Here is a 20,102-nt window from a genome sequence, read left to right as displayed (position 1 = left end):
CACCCTAAGTTTAACCTGGAATCAGTGAAGTGCCTAAATTCTCGGGTTGGTCCATTCATGGACACGCTCTCTGGCCGAGGATCACTGTTAGGCGTTTATAGAGATTAAAGACCGGAATTTAAAAGAGGTAGAAACAGAGACACACCTTTGATCTTCAAAGCAGCCGAAACTTGGAACTCTCTTCCCCTAGAACTGCGCAGCATCCATGACCCCGCCATGTTCAAGAAAAGACTTAAAACCCTGCTATTTACTTAAGGATAATTTCCCCTGTTCCATACTGTTTCACCTACTGGCTTTTCGTGCTGGGACACTCCTGAGTAGCCGTGCGCGCTAGAAAGCACTGAAACATAACATAACATAACATTTCTGGAAGAGATATCAAATTTGGAAGAAATTAGCCTCCAACATAGGGGTGATATGGTGGCAGAATTTCCACCAGTGGATTCTCCACCAAGCTTAGGCTTTCCTCCAGATGTTAGAGGGTTGTTCTTCCCTGCCCTTCTCTAGAGCAGGCCATAGTTTTGAACTCATGTTCTGTTAGGTAGCATGCATTGTAAGGTCAGTTTCTGAGCTCACGCATTAGAGAATTTGCAATGAGAACATAAATATTTTTGTTTACAAATTAAATGACTGGTATGTCACACAATTACGTGTAGGCACAGGGGATAGAGCTGTATGTTGACGATCTGCTTAAATATTTGTATTACCTTATATTTATTTAAAAGAAAAGCTAAAACATTTGTTAATAACATGAGATTTCTTCTTAGATGCATTTTATTATGACGGCAATCATCAATGGTCAACTGACAGTATAGCTGTACTACATAGCTTCTTCTCCAACCAGGACCGGTCTTAAAAAACATTGGGTATTTTTATTGCTTTTTGATCTTAAGCTTCAATAGTTCAGTAGAGGGACATAGTGAAACTTTAGGAGGCCTTCCCTGAAATACATGTAACAGGCGATCCCCATTATACCCAGGTGTACCTTCATAAAATAACAGGATCAACACAGGATGGCTTTAAAAAAAATGCAGCCACCTGTCAAATATGGCATGTGGCTGAGAAGGCACCACTAGACCAGGAGCCCAGTTAGGTACTCATGCTTAACCAACCTCCCTCCATCCCCCCCTGCCAGCACACTTATATCCACCCCACGCAGCATGAGCGAGGCTGCCCGTGTTACACCCATAACTCTTCAGGAGTAAGCAAACTTGGAACACCAAGGATTGTATTTTTTTGTGGTGTGATGTAATCCAGTTTATTCTGGGAAAAAGTTTCTCCATCCTGGCAGCGTCTGACCTGAGGTGCTCTTAGAACTGCAGTCAATGATGTTCAGCATGCGCTGTTAATTTGACTATTAACTAGGTCTGGTCTAAGTGAATGGGCAGAGTAGATCCCGTTTCCACTGGATTACAGATCCCAACGCTTCCCTTCACAGCTGCTTCCAGCGTTAGCGCTCTCCACTGGAACATGGGCTTCTAAAGGGGGAGGGACTTACAGGAAAAAACAGTATGATCAGTACAATGTTCAGTTTTCTGAACTTGTGTGATGCTTAGAGCCCTACAAAAATCGAATATAAAAATCGTCTTTCTGTATTTTTGATTTCTTTATATTTGTTCTGCGATTTTTACTACACACTGATGAATAAATCCGATGAAGTCCGGCAGCGCGGATCTGCTGGATTAATACACCCACAAAATATTACAACCACTATTGAAGTAATCCAGGCGGGCCGAGTGCTCGGAGAAGGAAGGGTACTTGCCGGTTTAACATTCCTCTGTTTTTCAGGTAAAATGACCGAACAACAGACCGCCCCCGAGCAGATGGCAGCAGGAAAAAGCCACGGAGGAATAGGTGGAAATTACAAGGTACTGTGCACACAACACAGAGTGGCAAAGTGGCAAATAAACCGATTTTTAGTATCCAGCAGGCGACATAAACATGTTAATGTGGTTTTGTGTGCAGTGCATATTTGAGAATCTACAGTAAAATGTATGGGCTGTGGGAACACTAAATAGATGGCTTCAGTTCTATTCAATATTTCGAGTTCCCATCTGCTGGCAGTGACGTGGACAGCCCAAGATGTGTGTTTTCATGCTTGCGGGTCCTTTGTGCTCTACGGAGCGCATCATCTCAAAATGACGACCAAAGGGGAGAAGTGTACATCGCCATATGCTCCCCTTCAGAGTTCACTTGACAATGTATCTCTTGCAAACACGGAGATGACAAAAAGGCATACTCTGACCGGACAAATGTGCAGTCAAAACAATGGAAACCCCTGGCTATCGCTGGCGGCCCTGGCACTGAACAACCCTGCGTTGTCTCTGTCAATAAATAAACGGGATGGGTTTGTGCCCTGTTGCATCACTGTGCTATGTGCGTGGATTTATAAAATGGTGGTTAGTGTGCAGGCCGGAGATTGCCATATGCACGCTGAGTGTCTATTGTCCTTCCAAAGGTCGACCAAGGTCATCAGCACTTATAAAATGCATTAAACCGTTTTTTTTAGCATTACAATGGCTGCTCCACTTTCACATCTCCCACAGAAGGGGAACCTGATTGCTTGCCTGCACTTTAAGGGCTTTATTTATTTTATTTATTTGTTTTTTTATAGCACAAATGCTACTCACGTACAGAGTGTCCATTGTTAGGAAAACGCATGTAAATGTGGTGATGACAAGCTCAGCTAAGATATAGTAGTTAATGAGAGAGGACAGATGCATTTTTAGTTATTTTTTCCAATCAAGCTGATGTTCAGTGAGTCTGAGATGAAGAGGGGGATTGTTCCATGCTGTTGATCAGACCTGCGAGAGGGCGCGATCAGGGCCGGACTGACTACCGGGCGTTTTGGAATTCTGCCGTGCAGGGGGCTGATTTCACTGCGGTGGGGGATGATTTTGTTCATGGAGACCTGCGTGTCCTTCAAAATAATTAAAGCAAAACGAATTTTGTTCAGTACACACAGGTCCCCATCAACGAAATCAGCCCCTGCTCAGCAGCATTCCAAAACGCCTGGTTGCCAGTCCGGCCCTGGGCGTGATCCGGGTCTCGTGGTAGCCTGACATTCAACAGCAGGCATGCCATGGAGGACCGTGTTCTCCTAGAGTCTAGGACATAGACTCTAGGAGAACACGGTCCTCCATGGCATGCCTGCTATTGAATGTCTGAGATGCATACCAAGCTGTGAATGAATGATGGATCGCCATGATAGTAGGAAGGATGGGTCATGCGTGCATCAATCAATCAGGAAGATTATAAGCATGCTACTCACCCGTGAGGGTCTCAAGGGGCTGGGGGAGAGGGGATACAGGTCCGGTCAGCCGAAGAGCCAGGTCTTGAGGGCCTTCCGGAAGATGTGCAGGGTGGGGGTGCGCCTGATGGTGCATAGCACCTTGAAGCTGATAGCTTTCTGACCGGAAGCCAATGTGAGGTCAGAAGATGAGATGCAATGCGAGTCCTTCTGCTTGGGCCAAGAATGAGCCTGGTGGCTGTGTTTTGAATCAACTGAACCCTCTGAAGAATGTATTGGGGCATTTCTCAGAGAGTTCCAGTAGTTCGAATTAGCCATGGTGGTCGACTGGGTCAATCTTTTCTACAGAAAAAGGTAAGAGAGGAACAATCTTTTTCCACACTTTCAATAAAAGAAAGCAAGGAGAGGAAATGTTATTTACATGCTCATAGAAGCAAAAGTCTGTGTCCAATAAAACTCCAAGATTGGAAGCCCTACTAATAGGGGTATGTGGAGATCCAAGATCACAGAGCTACCACGTCTCTGGAAAGAAGGCTGAATTGTTGCCTTAAAATAAGTTCGGTGGTTAATTGGAGTTTATTCTGAGACGAAGTTCATCAATTTTAGGAAGCGCCTATCTGAGGCACTCTTACAACTGGAGCTGATGCTGTGCGCATTTACTGTGAATTAAATTGTAAATGGATATGGCCAGGTAAGCTTCACCATCAGCTGGCCGGTAACATTATGTGGTAATACCGGGGTCGACGTTAACAATACTGGGTTGTTGTGCCAATAAACAGTTATAAAAAAACAAAACTGGGTTGTTACCACACCACGTTTGAGGTCGGAATGAGGAATAACATGCAGATCATAGAAAGCTGTTTACCAGGGTTTTCCAAAATGCCATGCCCTTCCGTATCCACTCAAATTTTCCACCTCCTTTTGGCCGGTAGAAATATGAGTGAGCACACAGGTGAGGCTACTGGGTGGAGCCCACACTCGGTAAAACTTGGAATATTGAGGTCCGATAATTCCACATAAACGCTGCGGAGTTACAATTTCACATATTTCGTTTTGAGAGCCTAAGTGTTTCCTTGAAACTACTCCCACAAACGCCCGGTAAACAGAGGTTACACCACAAAGGTCTGGAGGTGTGCCACGCGGTCCAGTGCCCGTGGAATGCGCGCGGAGCTGAGAAACAAAGCTTTGGCAGCCGAGAGCCGTGGGATTAGCAGGAAGCCACAAGTGGGAGCTCCGTTCCTGGGGTTTATTTAACAGCAGAGAGGCCGGCAGGCATTGTTTAGCGCGGAAGCTTGATTGCATCTCTATTGTTGTCAGGTTTCCTAAATATGTCGAGAGTTTATATGGAACCAGAGTTTATGCTGAGCGCGCCGTGCTGTGTAGCAGACTCTCTGCTCCAGTTCTGCAGCATATAAAGTAATAATTAAACGATGGAGGTGGGGCAGTGAGCCAGGAACGTAGCTTTCATGCCTTGGGCCCTGGATCGAGCAAGGAAAAAGTCTCCTTTGACTGCTGTTGTGGTGATAAAATATAACTATTATAAGGTTCAATGGGCCCCTCCGGTCCCCAGTGCCACTGCAACTGTTGCACCAGTGCCAGTTATTCCACTTAGTGAGCTGGTGTCAAACTGTTAGTCTGACGTCCCGAGTTCGAAACCAGGCAAGGCCGACGCAGGCTTCGTCTTCGTGAGGACGATAAATTGGTTACTAGTAACGCATGTTATTTATAGTGCTTAGAAACATGAGGCCTATTTCACAAAGGTAAACTTACACTTTTGTGGTAGTTTACTACTTTTAGGTTTTCACAAACTATGTGCAGAGTTTTAAATACTCCGCACTCCCTATACTTATACACGTGGAGAACTTCCTAAATGTATCTGTCGGGGCAGAGAACTCCCCACGCATAAGTATAGGGAGTCGTAAGACTCTGCACGTAGTTTGTGAATTGCATTTTCTAGAAAGTATACTACAACGTGCAGTTTGTGAATCTGGGCCCACAGATTCTAAACGCTACATAAAACAAGTTACTATCACTTTGTTATGATTGGCTATCAAAGAGAGCTTTTATTGTTTACATCACTTTCTGAATCTGACTCACTGCTATGACGCAGCAACAGTTGATTGCAAAAAACACAGTTGATGGACAGAATGTAGAACAATGTCATACATTCACCCCAGTACAAGGATCTGGGCCTAAATCCATCGTTTTTTTGCACTCCACACCACCCTGGGTTAGACACTGGCTATATGCAAATCAGCTCTGACCCTGTGCCTCATAGGAACAGTCCAGTCCGAACTACCAAGCCATGTCTTTCCCAGACCGGAATCAAGCATCCAAGGACCGGTTTCTGGCTATCAGCCTTCATCAGCCTGCATAGCTTGACTCCAGTGGTGTGGAGAGCCTGGGACTCACGTCTGAGCATACCCAGCCCACTCGGGGTGAAAATTGCAAAAAACACAGTTGATGGACAGAATGTAGAACAATGTCATACATTCACCCCAGTACAAGGATCTGGGCCTAAATCCATCGTTTTTTTGCACTCCACACCACCCTGGGTTAGACACTGGCTATATGCAAATCAGCTCTGACCCTGTGCCTCATAGGAACAGTCCAGTCCGAACTACCAAGCCATGTCTTTCCCAGACCGGAATCAAGCATCCAAGGACCGGTTTCTGGCTATCAGCCTTCATCAGCCTGGATAGCTTGACTCCAGTGGTGTGGAGAGCCTGGGACTCACGTCTGAGCATACCCAGCCCACTCGGGGTGAAAATTGCAAAAAACACAGTTGATGGACAGAATGTAGAACAATGTCATACATGCACCCCAGTACAAGGATCTGGGCCTAAATCCATCGTTTTTTTGCACTCCACACGACCCTGGGTAAGACACTGGCTATATGCAAATCAGATCTGACCCTGTGCCTCATAGGAACAGTCCAGTCCGAACTACCAAGCCATGTCTTTCCCAGACCGGAATCAAGCATTCAAGGACCGGTTTCTGGCTATCAGCCTTCATCAGCCTGGATAGCTTGACTCCAGTGGTGTGGAGAGCCTGGGACTCACGTCTGAGCATACCCAACCCACTCGGGGTGAAAATTGCAAAAAACACAGTTGATGCACAGAATGTAGAACAATGTCATACATGCACCCCAGTACAAGGATCTAGGCCTAAATCCATCGTTTATGTGCACTCCACACCACCCTGGGTTAGACACTGGCTATATGCAAATCAGCTCTGACCCTGTGCCTCATAGGAACAGTCCAGTCCGAACTACCAAGCCATGTCTTTCCCAGACCGGAATCAAGCATCCAAGGACCGGTTTCTGGCTATCAGCCTTCATCAGCCTGGATAGCTTGACTCCAGTGGTTTGGAGAGCCTGGGACTCACGTCTGAGCATACCCAGCCCACTCGGGGTGAAAATTGCAAAAAACACAGTTGATGGACAGAATGTAGAACAATGTCATACATTCACCCCAGTACAAGGATCTGGGCCTAAATCCATCGTTTTTTTGCACTCCACACCACCCTGGGTTAGACACTGGCTATATGCAAATCAGCTCTGACCCTGTGCCTCATAGGAACAGTCCAGTCCGAACTACCAAGCCATGTCTTTCCCAGACCGGAATCAAGCATCCAAGGACCGGTTTCTGGCTATCAGCCTTCATCAGCCTGGATAGCTTGACTCCAGTGGTGTGGAGAGCCTGGGACTCACGTCTGAGCATACCCAGCCCACTCGGGGTGAAAATTGCAAAAAACACAGTTGATGGACATAATGTAGAACAATGTCATACATTCACCCCAGTACAAGGATCTGGGCCTAAATATATCATTTTTTTTGCACTCCACACCACCCTGGGTTAGACACTGGCTATATGCAAATCAGCTCTGACCCTGTGCCTCATAGGAACAGTCCAGTCCGAACTACCAAGCCATGTCTTTCCCAGACCGGAATCAAGCATCCAAGGACCGGTTTCTGGCTATCAGCCTTCATCAGCCTGGATAGCTTGACTCCAGTGGTGTGGAGAGCCTGGGACTCACGTCTGAGCATACCCAGCCCACTCGGGGTGAAAATTGCAAAAAACACAGTTGATGGACAGAATGTAGAACAATGTCATACATTCACCCAAGTACAAGGATCTGACCTGGGGTGGCTGAGTGGGCTAAAAAATGGTGATGGATTAAACCCAGATCAGTTGACTTGGGGGGGAGTGTTTGATTTGCTCAAACGCTCCATCCATCATCCCCTTTTGTATCGCTTTGTTCGCCCTAAGTGTGGCAGGGTATGCTCAGACGTGAGTCCCTTGCTCACTTGGCCACTGGATTCAAGATAGCCTGGCTGATGAGGATTATGAATCCGAAACCGGTCCCAGGATGCTTGTTTCCGGTCCAGGGAAGACATGGCTTGGCAGTTCGGGCTGGACTGTTCCCATGAGGCACAGGGTCAGACTGATTTGCATATGGCCATGTCTGACCTGGGGTGGCTGAGTGGGCTAAAAAATGGTGATGGATTAAACCCAGATCAGTTGACTGGGGGTGAGTGTTTGATTTGCTCAAACGCTCCGTCCATCATCCCCTTTTGTATCGCTTTGTTCGCCCTAAGTGTGGCAGGGTATGCTCAGATGTGAGTCCCTTGCTCACTTGGCCACTGGATTCAAGATAGCCTGGCTGATGAGGATTATGAATCCGAAACCGGTCCCAGGATGCTTGTTTCCGGTCCAGGGAAGACATGGCTTGGCAGTTCGGGCTGGACTGTTCCCATGAGGCACAGGGTCAGACTGATTTGCATATGGCCATGTCTGACCTGGGGTGGCTGAGTGGGCTAAAAAATGGTAATGGATTAAACCCAGATGAGTTGACTGGGGATGAGTGTTTGATTTGCTCAAACTCTCCCTCCATCATCCCCTTTTGTATCGCTTTGTTGGCCCTAAGTGTGGCAGGGTATGCTCAGACGTGAGTCCCTTGCTCACTTGGCCACTGGATTCAAGATAGCCTGGCTGATGAGGATTATGAATCCGAAACCGGTCCCAGGATGTTTGTTTCCGGTCCAGGGAAGACATGGCTTTGCAGTTCGGGCTGGACTGTTCCCATGAGGCACAGGGTCAGACTGATTTGCATATGGCCATGTCTGACCTGGGGTGGCTGAGTGGGCTAAAAAATGGTGATGGATTAAACCCAGATCAGTTGACTGGGGGTGAGTGTTTGATTTGCCAAACGCTCCATCCATCATCCCCTTTTGTATCGCTTTGTTCACCCTAAGTGTGGCAGGGTATGCTCAGATGTGAGTCCCTTGCTCACTTGGCCACTGGATTCAAGATAGCTGGCTGATGAGGATTATGAATCCGAAACCGGTCCCAGGATGCTTGTTTCTGGTCCAGGGAAGACATGGCTTGGCAGTTCGGGCTGGACTGTTCCCATGAGGCACAGGGTCAGACTGATTTGCATACTGCCATGTCTGACCTGGGGTGGCTGAGTGGGATAAAAAATGGTGATAGATTAAACCCAGATCAGTTGACTGGGGGTGAGTGTTTGATTTGCTCAAACGCTCCATCCATCATCCCCTTTTGTATTGCTTTGTTCGCCCTAAGTGTGGCAGGGTATGCTCAGATGTGAGTCCCTTGCTCACTTGGCCACTAGATTCAAGATAGCCTGGCTGATGAGGATTATGAATCCGAAACCGGTCCCAGGATGCTTGTTTCCGGTCCAGGGAAGACATGGCTTGGCTGTTCGGGTTGGACTGTTCCCATGAGGCACAGGGTCAGACTGATTTGCATATGGCCATGTCTGACCTGGGGTGGCTCAGTGGGCTAAAAAATGGTGATGGATTAAACCCAGATCAGTTGACTGGGGGTGAGTGTTTGATTTGCTCAAATGCTCCGTCCATCATCCCCTTTTGTATCGCTTTGTTCGCCCTAAGTGTGGCAGGGTATGCTCAGACGTGAGTCCCTTGCTCACTTGGCCACTGGATTCAAGATAGCCTGGCTGATGAGGATTATGAATCCGAAACCGGTCCCAGGATGCTTGTTTCCGGTCCAGGGAAGACATGGCTTGGCAGTTCGGGCTGGACTGTTCCCATGAGCAACAGGGTCAGACTGATTTGCATATGGCCATGTCTGACCTGGGGTGGCTGAGTGGGATAAAAAATTGTGATGGATTAAACCCAGATCAGTTGACTGGGGGTGAGTGTTTGATTTGCTCAAACGCTCCGTCCATCATCCCCTTTTGTATCGCTTTGTTCGCCCTAAGTGTGGCAGGGTATGCTCAGACGTGAGTCCCTTGCTCACTTGGCCACTGGAATCAAGATAGCCTGGCTGATGAGGATTATGAATCCAAAACCGGTTCCAGTATGCTTGTTTCCGGTCCAGGGAAGACATGGCTTGGCAGTTCGGGCTGGACTGTTCCCATGAGGCACTGGGTCAGACTAATTTGCATATGGCCATGTCTGACCTGGGGTGGCTGAGTGGGATAAACAATGGTGATGGATTAAACCCAGATCAGTTGACTGGGGGTGAGTGTTTGATTTGCTCAAACTCTCAGTCCATCATCCCCTTTTGTATCGCTTTGTTCGCCCTAAGTGTGGCAGGGTATGCTCAGACGTGAGTCCCGTGCTCACTTGGCCACTGGATTCAAGATAGCCTGGCTGATGAGGATTATGAATCCAAAACCAGTCCCAGGATGCTTGTTTCTGGTCCAGGGAAGACATGGCTTGGCAGTTCGGGCTGGACTGTTCCCATGAGCAACAGGGTCAGACTGATTTGCATATGGCCATTTCTGACCTGGGGTGGCTGAGTGGGATAAAAAATGGTGATGGATTAAACCCAGATCAGTTGACTGGGGGTGAGTGTTTGATTTGCTCAAACGCTCCGTCCATCATCCCCTTTTGTATCTCTTTGTTCGCCCTAAGTGTGGCAGGGTATGCTCAGACGTGAGTCCCTTGCTCACTTGGCCACTGGATTTAAGATAGCCTGGCTGATGAGGATTATGAATCCAAAACCAGTCCCAGGATGCTTGTTTCTGGTCCAGGGAAGACATGGCTTGGCAGTTCGGGCTGGACTGTTCCCATGAGGCACAGGGTCAGACTGATTTGCATATGGCCATGTCTGACCTGGGGTAGCTGAGTGGGCTAAAAAATGGTGATGGATTAAACCCAGATCAGTTGACTGGGGGTGAGTGTTTGATTTGCTCAAACGCTCCGTCCATCATCCCCTTTTGTATCGCTTTGTTCGCCCTAAGTGTGGCAGGGTATGCTCAGACGTGAGTCCCTTGCTCACTTGACCACTGGATTCAAGATAGCCTGGCTGATGAGGATTATGAATCCAAAACCGGTTCCAGGATGCTTGTTTCCGGTCCAGGGAAGACATGGCTTGGCAGTTCGGGCTGGACTGTTCCCATGAGGCACTGGGTCAGACTAATTTGCATATGGCCATGTCTGACCTGGGGTGGCTGAGTGGGATAAACAATGGTGATGGATTAAACCCAGATCAGTTGACTGGGGGTGAGTGTTTGATTTGCTCAAACTCTCAGTCCATCATCCCCTTTTGTATCGCTTTGTTCGCCCTAAGTGTGGCAGGGTATGCTCAGACGTGAGTCCCGTGCTCACTTGGCCACTGGATTCAAGATAGCCTGGCTGATGAGGATTATGTATCCAAAACCAGTCCCAGGATGCTTGTTTCTGGTCCAGGGAAGACATGGCTTGGCAGTTCGGGCTGGACTGTTCCCATGAGCAACAGGGTCAGACTGATTTGCATATGGCCATTTCTGACCTGGGGTGGCTGAGTGGGATAAAAAATGGTGATGGATTAAACCCAGATCAGTTGACTGGGGGTGAGTGTTTGATTTGCTCAAACGCTCCGTCCATCATCCCCTTTTGTATCTCTTTGTTCGCCCTAAGTGTGGCAGGGTATGCTCAGACGTGAGTCCCTTGCTCACTTGGCCACTGGATTTAAGATAGCCTGGCTGATGAGGATTATGAATCCAAAACCAGTCCCAGGATGCTTGTTTCTGGTCCAGGGAAGACATGGCTTGGCAGTTCGGGCTGGACTGTTCCCATGAGGCACAGGGTCAGACTGATTTGCATATGGCCATGTCTGACCTGGGGTAGCTGAGTGGGCTAAAAAATGGTGATGGATTAAACCCAGATCAGTTGACTGGGGGTGAGTGTTTGATTTGCTCAAACGCTCCGTCCATCATCCCCTTTTGTATCGCTTTGTTCGCCCTAAGTGTGGCAGGGTATGCTCAGACGTGAGTCCCTTGCTCACTTGACCACTGGATTCAAGATAGCCTGGCTGATGAGGATTATGAATCCGAAACCGGTCCTAGGATGCTTGTTTCCGGTCCAGGGAAGACATGGCTTGGCAGTTCGGGCTGGACTGTTCCCATGAGGCACAGGGTCAGACTGATTTGCATATGGCCATGTCTGCCCTGGGTTGGCTGAGTGGGCTAAAAAATGGTGATGGATTAAACCCAGATCAGTTGACTGGGGGTGAGTGTTTGATTTGCTCAAACGCTCCGTCCATCATCCCCTTTTGTATCGCTTTGTTCGCCCTAAGTGTGGCAGGGTATGCTCAGACGTGAGTCCCTTGCTCACTTGGCCACTGGATTCAAGATAGCCTGGCTGATGAGGATTATGAATCCGAAACCGGTCCCAGGATGCTTGTTTCCAGTCCAGGGAAGACATGGCTTGGCAGTTCGGGCTGGACTGTTCCCATGAGGCACAGGGTCAGACTGATTTGCATATGGCCATGTCTGACCTGGGGTGGCTGAGTGGGCTAAAAAATGGTGATGGATAAAACCCAGATCAGTTGACTGGGGGTGAGTGTTTGATTTGCTCAAACGCTCCGTCCATAATCCCCTTTTGTATCGCTTTGTTCACCCTAAGTGTGGCAGGGTATGCTCAGATGTGAGTCCCATGCTCACTTGGCCACTGGATTCAAGATAGCCTGGCTGATGAGGATTATGAATCCGAAACCGGTCCCAGGATGCTTGTTTCCGGTCCAGGGAAGACATGGCTTGGCAGTTCGGGCTGGACTGTTCCCATGAGGCACAGGGTCAGACTGATTTGCATATGGCCATGTCTGAACTGGGGTGGCTGAGTGGGCTAAAAATGGTGATGGATTAAACCCAGATCAGTTGACTGGGGGTGAGTGTTTGATTTGCTCAAACGCTCCGTCCATCATCCCCTTTTGTAATGCAGCAGCAGTTGATAACAAAGCTCGTTACCTGTTCCCACATCATAACAGCCTTCCAGGCCAATCTGATAGGGCTCTGTATGAGCCTGTCAGTGCAGCACTGCTCGTCTGCTTTGATGGAAAGCAGACAGTAGAGCTGCAGGAGGGGGAAGGAAAGCAGGGATGGTGGTGGGGTCTGGATAAGGATTGAAGGTAAGGTATTTATTTTTCACATTTGGGTCAGGGAGGAGAGGGCATGTTATGTATAGCTCCCCGCACAATCATTTGACTCTGTGCAGCAGTTGTACATTTGCAGCATAGTAGCAAACGCAGTGGGCATTTACAATTGAAATGTTTAAGCAGATCGAAAAGAACAGTCAGTTGTGCAGGATGTATTGGGACATAGTAGCCCAAAGATAGAAAAACAGTCAGGGCCAGCATTAATCGTGGGTGAGGGCTCGAGGGGCGTTGCGCGGGAAGGTTGCACGGGGAGTGGGGGTTAATTCATTTTAAAAATTCACCTGTCCACCGGGTCCCACGTTTTCCTTTTCTCCTGCTCTCCTGCCTCCGGTAGGAACGAGGAGCAGGCAGCTTCCCTCTTCTCCCCTAAGCCAATCATAACTCTGCAATGGCAGCGTTGTGATTGGTCAGGACGCTGACCAGCCAGGCGCCTATGGGGAGGCCATTTTCTCCATGTAGGCTGCAGCCTACGTGGCGAAAAGGCAGAGTGCAGATGACTGGTTTGGTCGACCCCGAGAAGGGCCGACCAAACAAACAGTCGGCGCCCTCAGCAGTGGGCACACCACTCCTCCCTTGCACTAGAGCAGAAACCCCCAACCAAACCCTTCAGCGTTCTCGCAGTGCGAGAAGCAGAAACATAAAATGGTAGTTTTACCATTTTATGTTTCTACTTCTTGCACTGCGAGAAAGCAGTGGGGCGACGCTCCTCTGTCCTTGTAGATAAGAAGTGTAATATAGAGAGATACAGCGCAATAGGTAGCAAGCAAATACCTCTGCTACTTGAGCAGTGGTTAATGGGCACAGGCAGGATGCTAACATTCCTCAAATTTGACCACCTGGCCATTGATCCTTTATATAAGTAGTTCACATCCTGCCATGATCAGCATTCTTATAAGATGTTACGTCCACGGACTTCCACTTTCATAAAGTGTGGTGTTTCACAACAACGAACGATGTATTTTGTCTCTCCAACTGTTGACTTTTCTGCCTCTGTCTTCCAAATCCAGAGTTTTAAGTGCAGGTTGTATAGTTCTGAACCCTGAGTGGCAAATGGACGCATTGGTCCAGCTGGTCCTCCACTGCCTCCAGTTGGTTGTCTGTCCAACACATCTGGAACGTAGTAATATCAAAGAGTATGAATTTTATTTCCAATGCTGTGGTTGCTGTACTGTCTTGTACTGAAGCTATCAATGAGTTATTAGAGTTGAGGTTCATCTTGAGATGAATATCCTCATGAGAGTTTTTGCCATCATCCTTGAAGGGGAAGGTAGTGACTGGTTCCTTTTGAATTTTCAAAGCAGAGCTTCAATGAAGAGAGGTTTACTTGAAAGCTTCTGAGGAGACATGAGGCAGAGATAATAACGGGCGCGTGCTTGAAAGTAACTTTTTTTTGTATACAAGGTATATATAGGTGTTTCCTCTAAAGATAGAAACAAAGCGGCTCCGCTCTGGGAAGATCAAACCTGTTGGACATGAAAACATTAGCCACATCAAAAGGAGGAAAGAGAAGCAGTACTGGTTCCCCACATATGCCTGGCTGCCATGATATAGCTGCAGTGCCTCATCTTTGCACAACCTAATGCAGCCAGGAGATCATTAGACTCGAGATGAAGAAGTACAAAAAAGGAAAAACAAGGCAACAGGCCTTCTATGCTCCCAAGATCTGGAACGATCTGCCCATACCCATCACCACTAATCCAGCCCTGATCCAATTTAGGAAAGAGATGAAGAACACTACATCATAAGGATGAAACAATCTACTTTAATTCTTTGAAACCAGCTACGCCTCCAATAATATGTTGACTGAATCTTTGCCATGGATAGTGTTGGCATTCGGCTAGTTTCCCACAATACTGATGATTCATACATAGATACAATATGGCCACCAAGTGACCAGTGCTCAATGCTGTTCCTCCTATCTGTACTGAGGGTAGGGTACACTCATCTGCTCCCCTCAGAGGACGCCCCTGGTTGAGTCGGGCATGGCAACCTCAAGACTCCCAAATGAAGAACCCGCTGCAGCTGAAGATTGGTCTGAACTGGGGGGGAGACCTCACTCTCCCAAAGCTAAGCAGCACTAGATGGCAACCGGACCTACATGGGCCTCCAGTATTGCACAAAAGCAACCCTCAGCTTTTAGCAAACACCATTTCTGTGTGGCAGGTCACAGTTGTCTTCATCTCTGACAGACTAGACGTCCCACAAAGCTGAGGGCTTTGTGGGTCCACGCATGCAGCCCTGACATTTGCGACATAGTGTTCTTCAACTGTAAACAGGCATATATACTGTCCCATTCACCTTCATGAGAACTCTGGCCACCGCGCATTCACTGAAGTGCATGAGGATAAAAAAGAGCCGGTGGCCCACAGCATAAGCAAGTGTTGGCCATCTTCACAATAGCCAAGGCACCCACCTTCCAAAGCTTGTTTAGTCCACAAGTGCTTACAAGCAGACACAGGTACTAGAGGAATATCATTTGGTAGGATCAGCATAGGGTATTCTTTTGCTTAAGTTAATGTGATGTAAGGTCCTTTCATACCAACAAAAACTAAAAATTACCAGAAAACTAAAAATAACCAGAAATATTATGCATGTGTACCCACCTTACCTGCCAAATTGGTACTGAATATTTTGTTATGTGTTTTTGTTGTTTGACAGCCAATCGTAAGCTTGTTTACTGATTGTTCGAATACTCTAGAAAAAAGAATCCGGTTTTAATGGATTTATCTCTTTTTATTACTATTGAGGATCATATCTCCCATTAATATTTAATTATGGAAATCAAAGATTTGCACATTCTTCCTCGCTGCTCAAATCTTACTCCTTACTCCTGGATGATGCCTTCAGTACAGAATAAGTAGGGGGGAATTTTCCTTCTTTTTTTCCCTTCCTTTTTTTTTTTTTACCAGATGACAAATATGTTACCCACGATGAAATCCATTCCAAAACATACTCATAATACATGGGTGTGATAGGAGAGCCTTCCCATGCCATTTCCCTCACTTCCCGTGATCGGTTTTAGTCAAAAACGCACATGTGCAGAATGGATGGGAGAAAGCATTGGCAAGGATGTGAATAGTGTTAACCCTACATTTACGACTGCGAGCATCCCACCATATCTATAGATTACTCCGAGTGTAAATGGATTTTGCTGTCAGATAAGTACACAAATCCAGATTCTTTGAATTTGGGGGCATATTACCAATGTTAAGCGATATTTATCGCTAACGATGCTTAGCAACTAATTTTTTAACGCTAAGCATCGCCAGAAATTATCGCAGATAAACCTTGGTATTGCCAAGGTTTATCGCAAATGCGATAAAAAACGGCCGCAATGCATGAATATCGCTGAAAAGTCAGCGATATTCATGCATTACCGAGCTAATGCTCTTAGTCATGTTATCCACCTCCCATTGGATAACATGGCTAAGAACTGCTCAGGGCAGGTGTTAGCATTTGGAGATATTCACGCTTAGCGCGAATATCTCCAAAAGTTGGTAATAGGAGATAGCGATGTTAGCGACTGTTTCCAGTCGCTAACATCTTGGCACGCCCACTTTGCATGTCATTAGTGATAAATATCACTGACATGCAAAGTGGGGCCCAAGATCGTCGCTATCTCCTACTAGCTGTCACTAACTGGTGTTAGCAACAGCTAGGTAATAGGGAGATAATTTTATCTCCGCTTTCTTGGCTTTTAAAGCCAAAAAAGCGAGGATAAACCCCCTTGATAATATGCCCCTAGGTTTTGTAATTTGTGACCACAATCTCAACTTTTTCCACACTTGAGAATCATTGAGGTGAACAAATGATTTTGTAAATTCCACCCCAGAATACCTCTACTTGATACTGCTCAACCTTTTAATTGGCATACCAGCATTAGCAAAGAGAGGAATCTGAGGAGGGAACCTGGATGCTCTGGGATATAAAGTTGAGTTTAAATGCAAAGTAAATACAGAATATCCGTTGCAAAGACTATTGCTACATTGGCATTTGGTGTAGATTTTCTATTATTTAGTCCGATGGGGCGAATATTTTTGTGAGCATTATTTAGGACTCAATATTTATGTCAGACGATATTTAGGCAACGATATTCTTCTACCATAACCAGTGTCCTTGAGAGCAACTGCATGGCTCACAAGTTTCTACAGGGGTTAGCGTTAGCTTACCATGAAACTCAAGTGTAATCAACATACGGTATCGAACATATTTCTTATTGGACAAGAAAGTCCACAGTTACTGAAGATCGGTTGTGATCACATTGGAATTCAGTATGGCATGTGTTGCAGAATACAAAGCTATTGTTTACACGCCCTACACGTTCCAGGATTTTGAGTGTACTGGGTATTCCTTTATAAATGAAGCATTGATTGACAACTTCAAAATATATTCATGCAGTGCTAGGCACCCAGTAGTCTGTCTTGTACTGTAGGAAGCATGCAATTCTGATCCTCTTGTTTTTTTCTCTAAACTTGGAAAGGCAAGTGATAAACCATGGGTCTAGCATTGATATCAACATTGGGGGTGAAGATTTCTGCATTTAGCATTGATTGAGTCAATTGGTTGCATAAAGTGAGAATCTGTGAATTGCCTGTTCTAGAAAGATTTGGGATGCCTCTGGGATTATGAGTTGGGATGCCTCTGGGGTTATGAGTTGGGATGCCTCTGGGATTATGCGTCGGGATGCCTGTGGGATTATGCGTCGGGATGCACTGAAGTACTGGGTTTTTAAGAACCCAGCGGTGCCAGGGGACACACCCAAAGACTTCGGATTCTCCTGTCTCAGACTACAGAAACGCAGAGACTTCTTGGTGACGTCAAAGATCAGATTTATTGGCTGCAGCCAGTAACAGGTATCCTAGAAGTACAACACGGTGTATGTTCTCAGGAAACTGCTCAATCTTACAAAGCCAGCCATCCCTTTTTATACAAAATATTATGCTTTAGGCAAACATTCCTTATTTTACAGTTGACCATTCACATATTTCTACGACAAAGAAAAAGCAGATTCATGATGACAAGCCCATTTTCAGTTTGTCCAGCCCACAATCAATTACCCGGCAAGGCCCAGCATTTTCATCAGATATCGGACGGACCCCTAATAAAATCGGGCACCTCCTCATCGTAAAGCAGGTCATAAAGAGAGAAACAGAGACAGGTGTGTGTAAGATTAGGCATGGTTTGTATGCAATGAAGGGTTTATGGTATGCTGTGCCTTGATTGTAATCTCGATCGGCCACTGGGAGAGGAACTGGCCGAACAGGTTTGGCTTCAGGCAGTGGAGTCAGCTTGCCCAGGTCACACAAAAGTCAGCAAAGGTGTACGTGTCCTTAAGACTCGTTTTGGCCTTAGTCATCGGCCTATGTGAGGGCAACCACAAAATGGCTGCCGTACACAAAATGGAACCCGAGGGTTTAGAACGGAATATCTGATTTCAGGGTGATCTCGTCACTGGAATACGCCGAAAATGCTTGTATATAGTATACTCGTCATTCTCGGTCTGCTGATACCAAAATCGTCATGATACGATGATGTTTATGACACGGGTCCAGAATTTTCAGTACCACAGACCCTCCTTTTGCCCTTACATAGGCAATTAACCTACACTCACGCTAATCTGAGTCCAGGTCTATATTCCTAAAATCATTGAGATGTTGCTGTAACATCATCCTATTACTTAGCTCGTCTCTCGATACATGTTTCCTTACACACGATGTAGCACAGAGGCCACATATAGTAGGAGCACACTGTACGCACAGACAGAACAGGAAAAGAATGGCTAAGATCATCCCAATGACCATCAGAATCTTCCATCCCCAGGCGGATAACAGTTCCCAGAACCACCCCATCAACGACCAATCTCCGTTATCCACATGAATAGATTCAGAGATCTTATGTAGTTTGGAAATGGCCTGTGTTAGAACCGGGGTCTCTAGTTGGCAGGGGTATGCACCCCAGTCCAAGTAGGGACCACCGCTTCCGACCTGGTAGCTTGTCGCAGAGCAGCAAAGGCGTAACTTCAGAGGCAATGTGTAAAGTATTTGTGCAACACACAACGGCGATGACACAGTAAAAACACTCACAAGAGGAACACCACACCCGTTTTGTATAAGAATAAGAATTTCTCTATCTAAAAATTATGCGAGAACCAGAAGCAGGTAAATCCAGCTCCAGGCAAGATCAATAATAAAAAGGATTCCAGTTCCAAGCAAGATCAATAATCAATAAGAATGAATCCAGTTCCCAGGCCTGATCAATAATAAAAAGGATTCCAGTTTCCAAGCAAGATCAATAATCAATAAGAATGAATCCAGTTCCCAGGCCTGATCAAATCACCAAAAGCTCATGTGTGCCAAGGGCTCCTGCTGGTAATGTCTTTCTCACAATGTCCTTGGATGGCAAAAGTTCACTTGAGGTAGGTTCTTATGGTCAAAATTCACTGGGGAAAGGTTCTTAGGCCAAAGTTCCCCTGTAGCGTAATAAGTGTGCCTCTCATAGAAATGATGCTCCCAGCGTAGGAAGTGCGGCTGCCCAGGCGCTGCTGGTAATGCTAAAAAATGCCCCAGTGTCAATTACCAAGTAATTATGCCCCCGTAGGCCAGTCAGTGAAGGACGGTTCCCAGCCAAGCACAAAGCTCACACTCCAGGTACCCGGCCAACCCGCACCCCGCCCCTTCGCAGCAGCCTGGTTGCACTGAGACGTTACCTGGGGTGGTGGTTGCGGACGCAGGTGCGAGGCTCCTCTCCCTATGGGGCCTTGGGCTCAGCAGGCGCTGCACGGGTGGGGGTCACAGCCACACAGCGCTCCTTTAGCACAGTGCTTAACAGTGCCTCCAAGTCCTGGGCAACGACAGAGCCTCCTGCCACACAGCGCTTCGCTTCTCAGCGCTACACAGCGCGCTCCGGTCCCAGTGGCGGTGACCTCAGGGCCAGTTTCAGTGGGCTTGCGCCAGAAGCAGAGGCAATCACAGAGCCCTGGGAGGATCACGGGGCAAGCAGTGCTGAGGGCAGGCACAGCGTTGCAGGGCAAATCTTGAGAGTGTTGTTGCTGTTCCAAAGGGCAGTCTTTAAAACGCTGTGGTCCAAGGACAGGTAGTTTCCTTTAGCTTAAAAAGGGTGCAGTCCCAAAAAGGCAATCTTTAAAAGGTTGAAGACTCTTTAAAATACTGTTCAAAGAAAAGTAGTTCCTTTGGGATGTTGTGGAGACACTCTGGTGGTGATGTTGCAGTCTCCCATGCAGGGCAGGATCAGCAGACAGTAGGGCAGCTCATCAGGTTGTGGGGCAGCAGTTCCTTGGAGCAGTCAGCCTCCTTCCCAGTGGCAATCCTCTTGCGCAGCAGTCTTCACTCCAGCAGGGATTGTTCCAGGTCCAGCAGTGTAACAAAGAAGTAAGGCCAGGACCCTCCCTTATATATCTTTCAGTCTAAGGGCTCGAAAGTGGTGGAAGT

General features: G+C 47.0%; 1 protein-coding gene across 2 annotated transcripts in view; it reads left to right on the top strand.

Annotated features, from left to right (window-relative positions):
* The window catches only part of CRYBB3 (crystallin beta B3), a 122,030-nt gene that overhangs the window by 7,633 nt on the left and 94,295 nt on the right, over positions 1–20,102 (top strand). For both annotated transcript variants that reach the window (XM_078666078.1, XM_078666077.1), the window contains exon 2: positions 1,789–1,868. In XM_078666078.1, the coding sequence (XP_078522204.1) occupies positions 1,794–1,868 (75 nt within the window). In that variant the 5' untranslated portion in view covers positions 1,789–1,793. The remainder of the gene's footprint in view (positions 1–1,788; positions 1,869–20,102) is intronic.

This window comes from Lissotriton helveticus, chromosome 11, assembly GCF_964261635.1.
Source record: "Lissotriton helveticus chromosome 11, aLisHel1.1, whole genome shotgun sequence".
NCBI lineage: Eukaryota > Metazoa > Chordata > Amphibia > Caudata > Salamandridae > Lissotriton > Lissotriton helveticus.
Note: the sequence above shows the minus strand (reverse complement) of the source record. Positions and strands in the feature narration are given on the sequence as shown.